We start from the raw sequence: 7,500 nt of genomic DNA, 5'->3' as shown, positions 1-7,500 counted from the left end.
ATAGATCCCAACCCCAATTACTCTTACCCGTTTTACACGCCCACAGAAAACACACACACACACACACACACACACACACAGACAGACACAGACATACACACACAACACACACACACACACACAGAGAGAGAGAGAGAGAGAGAGAGAGAAAGAGAGAGAGAGAGAGAGAGAGAGAGAGAGATGTCGGGGTGTTCCAAATGTGTTTATTTAGTGTTAAAATGATCAAAATTATAATCTATCAGATTTACGAACAATAAGAAATTATACTCATTATTATATGTGTCAGTGTATACATAATCAATCGGAAGGTGAAAATTTGGATTTGCATTTTCTGAAAGAATATACTCTCCTGAGCATTTTAATCTTTATTTGAAGTAAATCGGGTGATTTTTCATGAAGTTATGGTCAGATGTATGGGAAAGGTATCCAGCAACTTTTCTCAAATTTCATATTTTTTTTCAACTTGACTAGCTGTAAACAATATTTAGAAGTGAAATTAAGCTTTGGTATTTCCCGAAAATGTACAATAAGGGTTGATTTAATCATTTATGACAAGACCTCATTTTTGACAAAAAAAACGACTTTCTAACTAAACTTGGCAATATCTCAGTTCAACCTTTTCATCATCCGACTGAATTCATATCAAGTTAATACTAGCTCCATAGTTTAGAATAGTATACATACAAGGTTCTACATTTAAATCACCCCGACATATGAGTGATTTGAGTTGATGAGCCCAATATTTCTGGAAATCCAAGATTATTCATCTTCATGGGAGGAAAGCTGATTTCGGGAGATTTCTTTCCTTTTTCACTATTGTCCGAATATTTTTCCAATTGATTTGTTAACCGCCTATCCGTCGCTTTCTGATTTTATAATATGCGGCTATGTAGTCTAGTGGTATGACACTCGCTTTCGGATGGGAAGGTCCTGGGCTCGGCGCATAGTTGAGTCCTTGGAGAAGGCCCTTTACTCACATTCTCTCACCGTACTCAGATGTAAAATGAGTACCTGGCCGTTAACAGCATGGTCTCTGTTCGAAAAATTGTAATATCGCCTAACAGGCGTCATGTCCCGTCCTACTTGTTAAATGTTGCTTTTTGGCCAGGGACCCCTTGTAAAGCGCTTTGAGCACTTTATATTGTGCTATATGAAATCTCAATTTTAAAAAAATAAAGCTCACTATACAATTATTCACTGTGGCCCGATATTAATCTTTAACTAATTTGAGGGTTGGAACGAAGATGTCTTTGCAGAATATTGAAACTTGGTTGGCAACAGCATATCACCAACGAAGAAATCCCCAGACGCACAAGAATGCAAAACATTGTGGATGAAGTCAAGCACAGAGGATCGATGGAAATGGCTGGGTCACGTACTCCGAATCAAAAAGAGTCTACTGCCCAACACAACACTAAGATAGTCCCCGTCGGGAAAGAGAAAGAGAGGCATACCATTGAGCACCTAGCTGGCCCACGACAGAGATGCCAGGAGGAACTTTCTTGGCGCTTTATGCTCCACCAGGGAACCAAGAGGATAAGGTAAAAACAAAAGAAAAGCTTGTCAATTTTTAATGGTTTTTATTTCAATTCAATCTTCCAATACCACCCACCATAAACATTAAAGTAAAGCTGATACAGTTATCCTCACCTGTGCCCTTTATTTTTTCCAGGGTGGAGTAACACGCCCCATAGAAGCAAGGGATCGTCTTCACCTTTTCCGGAAACATCACGAAACCGGTTGCCGGGCAATCTTCACCGTTAGTGGAGCTGCTGCATTCGATGCAGGTCAAGATGGCTGGAAATAACATCATGTTTCTAGTTTATGATGAAATATAACCCCAAGTGTAACCAACCAATCATCTCTATTTGGTGTCATGTCCGCAATATAATTGATAGTCAAAATAATCCGCCGTCATAGGACAAAGGGTCTCACATAGGTCATTGGATCAAAATGAGCTATTGACACTATTCTTGAGCTAAACACGCATTTTTTTCTCTCTGGGTTTCGTGACTCAAAGTCAATAAATAAATGTTTTATTTTTAAAATAAGATATTACGACAAAAACAGGAGCAAAACGTGCTTTGGCTCTCCTGTACAATCTGTTATTATTATTTTTTTTTCTTTCGGCATGAGACCCTTTGTCTAAACTCACTCAACCCTAACACCGACTATATCCGTAGTTTACCCGGGTTACTTTTCTTCTTCTTCTTCTAGGTTCCATGCCTGGTCCAGGCTTCGGATACTGCATGAATTATCTCTCTCCATTTCTCCCTGTCTCTTGCTTTTTCAAACAGCTCTTGGATTGTTAGGTTGGTGAAGCCCTTCAGTTGGTCTATGAGTTTTTCTTTGTCTCCCCCGGGCGCGTTTACCAGGTATTTTTCCACAACTTGCCAGGTATTCATTCTTATCTTTCCTTACTATGTGTCCGAAAAAGGATAGTTGTCGATCCGCTATTAAGGGCATTAGTTTCCTTTGTTGGTATGTTTGTTTTAGCACTTCTTCGTTCGTTTTGTGTGCAGTATACGATATTCTCTGCATCCTTCTCAAGCACCACATTTCAAAAGCTTCAATGTTCTTTTGTGTTTCTGCATTTGTAGTCCAGCTTTCGCATCCGTATAACAAGATTGGCCACAAGATAACAATAACAAGATTGACTCGGAATCTAATCCCGAACGACATCTGTTTGTTTTTCAAAATGTTTCCCAGGTCCATGAAGGCCTGTTTGGCTTGAGTTATTATTGCTCGTATGTCTCGGTTACATCTTCCATCTGTTGTCACTATTGAACCTAGGTATTTAAACTTTCTACGTTGGTAAGTTTCTCGCCGTGAATCGTTATATTGCAGGTGTTGTTGTTTTCGGGGTTTTTCTGTATTACCATGCATTCCGTTTTGGTGATATTCACTTCCATTCCCTTGGCTTCACTATCTACTACCATTTTGTCAACAATCTTTTGAAGTTGGATTTCTGATGTTGCAATGAGTACCGTATCGTCTGCGTATCTTATATTATTTATGTTGTGACCTCCTACTTTTATTCCCTCCATATTAGTTATGCCCCTCATGATTGTTTCTTGGTATAGATTAAACAGATCTGGTGAGGCAACACACCCTTGACGGACTCCTTTCTTAATAGGAATGGAATTTCCTGTAGAGTTTCCGATTTTGATAGATGCCTGCTGGGTGTAGTATAATGTTTGCATGAGTCTGAGGTCTTTCTCATCAGCGCCAATGGAGTGCAGTTGTTTTAGTATTTCTTCGTGGCGTACTCTATCAAAAGCTTTTTTGTAGTCAACAAAACAGAGGTATAGTGGGGTCTGAACCTGTATAGCTCTTTCACTTAAAACACAGAGGAGGTATATTGCGTTCCTTGTCCCTCTGTCAGGTTGGAATCCATATTGTTCTTCTGCGATTTCGGGTTAATCTTATTCCTTAGCCTGTTGATAATTATACGCAACAGTATTTTGTTGATGTGGCTTATTAAACTTATAGTTCTAAAATTTTCGCATCTGACTGCACCTGCTTTCTTTGGTATTGCTATGAAAATAGAGTTACAGAGATCTTCTGGAATTTTCCAGTGTTGTATATATTGTTGAATAATATGTGAAGTTCATCAATTGCTCGATCTCCTAGGCTTTTTAATACCTCTACAGATATTTCATCAGGGCCTGTTGCTTTACCATCCCTCATTCGTTCCATGGCATGTTCAATTTCACTTTTGGTGATGTTTGGTCCGCTTAATGGTTCTTTGAATTTCAGTGGTGGTTCATTTCTATTTGGATCATTGTACAGTTCGCCTATGTATTCTACCCATCGGCTTTCTATATGTTGTTCTTCAAATAGCAGTTCCCCTTGTTTGTTTTGGATACAACTTCCTGCTGCTTTGCTTTTCCTTTTCCCTGATAGTTCTTTTATTCTTTGGTGAGCTTGTTGGGGGTTGGGTTTGTATTCTCTTTCGATTTCGCAGCATTTCCAGTCTAGATAGTTCTCGTGTGCCTCGATGCATTTGGATTTAATGTGGTTGTTCAATGTTTGGTATTCTGCAGACCCTCTGTTGCATTTTCGTCTTTCTTCAAATAGGTTTAGAATTTCATTTGTCATCCATTCCTTTTTGCTGTTTATTTGAGCTATTGGTAAATGCTTTTCTGCAGTTGCTTTGACAGACTTGTGGAATATATCAAAATGTTTTTCACATTTTTCGTTATCAGGTTCACTTTGGCTTTGTATCATGAGTGCATTTTCAAATTCTTCTCTCATTTTTGTTTGTATGCCATTGTCTTTGCATAACCTGTAATCCCTCTTTATTCTACCAGCAGTTCTCTGAATAGCTTTAAACTTTATCCTTACTGTACAAACAACTGGGACATGGTCACTGTCTACATCGGCGCCTGGGTAGGTTTTGCAATTTAATATGCCATTTCTGAATCTTGATGATACTGCTATAAAGTCTATCTGGTTCCTTGCTCTGTCCCCTGGTGATTGCCATGTCCAGGTTCTTCTTGGGTGTTGTTGAAACCAGGTGTTTGAAATCATTAATGTATTTGTTCTACACCAATCTGCCAGATGATTCCTCGTTCATTTCTGTCTCCGAGTCCATGTGGTCCGATTATGTCACCATCTCTGCCTCTGCCAATCTTAGCATTTAGGTCCCCCATTACCATAAGGACTTCTTGTGATTTACACATTCGTTTTGCTTTGTCTAGTGAATGGTAAAACTCTGTCATATCTGCATCTGTCGCCTCTTCTGTTGGTGCATAAACTTGAATAATATTGGTGTCAACTACAGGTCCTCTTAGCTTAACCAGCAAAACTCTGTCTGAGATTGCTACGTGCCCTTTGTAAAATTTGGTTGATTGTTGGTCTAAGATCATCCCTACTCCTTTTTGAAAAGAGGTTCCACCACTCCATATGATCTTATATGTCGTGTTGTTTTCTTGTTTTGACATGGTTCCCTGCTCTTTCCATCTCATCTCTGCCAGGCCAAGAATATTTATTTGGAGCCGTTTCATTTCTTTTAGAATGTTGTTTAGTTTTCCTTTTTGGGCACAGGTCCTGACATTCCATGTCCCAATTTTGGTTTTGTCACATTTGTTAAATTTATTTCGCCTAGTAGCTGGCTGACGGTTCGGTGTGACCTGACGAACATCACGCTCCCAACCGAGCGAGCAGCAGTCTTCCGTGAAAACATGCTCCCCTTTACGCTGTCCCCGTTTAACTTTTTGGACTTATTCATGCAGTTAACTCGGCAAAGTTACAAGAATGGTTTGCCATTGCCTATTCTTGTCGCCCTCTGCAGTTGGCCAGCTTGACCTGTTACCGTTCGACACCACGAGGAGGTTGCAGTAGGTCTTGATGATGATCTATCTTTGCAGACTTGGCATCATCCATTTGTCGAACTTTTACCCCATGCCTATTCATTACATTTTTCTGAGACAAATTATAGGCTTACTATCAAAGCTATTGTCTTTCGTTTTTGCATGTTAATGATAGTTGAATAAAACTATCTCCTATTTATCTTTTATACATTTTTTCCAATTTTGAAAAGTAGCAAAAATCGCTAGGATTCAGAGAGTTAAGACGGTAGAAATGATCAGACATGAGACCAAACTTTTTTTTTCAATGTAAGAATTTATATTAACCGTTTTGGTTTCCACAGCGTCTAGTTTACCCCGACATAAAAGAAGTTTAAGGCTGTTGGATCACAAATATGTGATCCACCCTCTCAAAACGGTACTTTGTCGGAATGAATTGAACTTCGAAAAGCGAAATTAAAGTTAAAATGATAAGAAATAGAGACTTCAAGGTTAATATAATATATAGTTTATGTATAATAGTCAAGGAAATTACCCAATTACCCGTTTAATTCTATGATAATAGTTCATGTTAATTTTTTACGCTGCAAATATTATTTTCATTCTTTTACAATTCCTTAAATAAAGATAATAGAAATTAAGAGTAATTCACCAATAGTCTATAAATAACTAAAATACCCAAATCGACATGCACTTACTTGCAGGTCTGACAACCCTTATTGTTATGGGCTCATTGGGTTTTTTTTAGATGAGCTTTTATATAGCGCAATATCCACTAAACGTGCTCAAGGCGCTTTACAAGGGGTCTCTGCCCAACAGTAACACGTAACATGTAGAACAAAACATGACGCCTGTTAGGCGATATTACAATTTTTTCAGACATAAATAACGCTGTTAACGGCCAGGTACTCATTTTATACCCGAGTACGGTGAGAGAATATGAGTAAAGAGCCTTTTCCAAGGACTCAACTATGCGCCGAGTGAGGCTAGAACCCAGGACATTCCGATCTGAAAGCGAGTGTCATACCACAAGACCACATAGCCGTTGTGATGTTGTGATGGAAATATTACAAGAAGGTTAACACAAGCCCATATTTGCGTTCAGTAAACAGACCTCTGCACCCCAAATCTATCATGGAAATTGCTTACTTGTCAATGCTGTAGTGGAGTGTATCACAAGCAGACAGGCGGCCCAGATGGGTGTGTGAGTTACTATAATATTCATTGTCTTTATCCTCAACCTTGGAGGGAGAAGAAGGAGGGGGAATGGGGGGGGGGGGGGGGTTAAGTTTTGGCACTTGTTAGCAACTTCTTATTTGATACGCTGGTGATTGAATGAGTTTAAGTCAAATACACACCAGTAGTTTTGCTCTCCAGATCAATCGTGTCAACACGCAACACTGGGTGTAATTTTTAAGGTTTATAGTTTGATTGAAATAATCTAGTGAGCACTAATCACCCAGTTGGCGGTCTAAACCATTAACGAAGTGCTTAGTAACGTTTATTCTACGACAGTTTTTGTTTAAAATCCACTTCTATTACACAATTACACAGGGGAAAAGGCAACACTTCACACCACATAGGTTGAACTATATGTGACCCATTAACGGGGGCTAATATCAGGCTGAAGAAGGTGCAATGAATACACATTTTAGTTGTTTTAAGTCAAGAGCCTATAATATTATTAATTCATCTCAAAATTGGATATTAAATAAATTCAAATTTCATGCATTTGGTTATTTATTTATTCATTTGTTTATTTTTTTTTTGCAATTAATTTAACAATAAATAAACAAATAAAGCGACTGCTATGATCCAATAGGCCAGTGTTTCCCCCTAAGTTTCCAGAACTGCTGATTTATAACACCTAACGGCCCGCTAGGAACCCTTTAATATATATATATATATATATATATATATATATATATATATATATATATATATATATATATATATATATATTATCGATCGAACCCAGGACCTTCCGATCCGAAAGCGAATGTCATACCACAAGACCATATAGCTGCGCCGGAAGGGGGAGCATGATAAGGGAGAGGAGGAAGAAGAACGTTGACTTTTTATTTTCTTTTAAAATCAACCCCGTCCTGACCAACTCTATAAAGAGTATGGTCATATTCGTCACGATAAAATGAACATTTTCCTTCTTCATATTTGTTTTCTACATTAA

General features: G+C 38.4%; 1 protein-coding gene across 1 annotated transcript in view; it reads right to left on the bottom strand.

Moving 5' to 3' along the window:
- Positions 1–7,500, bottom strand: part of LOC144980069 (uncharacterized) — a 27,512-nt gene that overhangs the window by 17,718 nt on the left and 2,294 nt on the right. Inside the window, exons 2-3 of the mRNA XM_078927555.1 lie at positions 6,462–6,553; positions 1,651–1,797 (exon numbers count right to left, since the gene is read on the bottom strand). Of these exons, the coding sequence (XP_078783681.1) occupies positions 1,651–1,797; positions 6,462–6,537 (223 nt within the window). The 5' untranslated portion in view covers positions 6,538–6,553. The remainder of the gene's footprint in view (positions 1–1,650; positions 1,798–6,461; positions 6,554–7,500) is intronic.

Source organism: Berghia stephanieae, chromosome 9 (genome assembly GCF_034508935.2).
Source record: "Berghia stephanieae isolate SIO BIC M18660-M18661 chromosome 9, UCSD_Bste_1.3, whole genome shotgun sequence".
Classification (NCBI taxonomy): Eukaryota; Metazoa; Mollusca; class Gastropoda; order Nudibranchia; family Aeolidiidae; genus Berghia; species Berghia stephanieae.
Note: the sequence above shows the minus strand (reverse complement) of the source record. Positions and strands in the feature narration are given on the sequence as shown.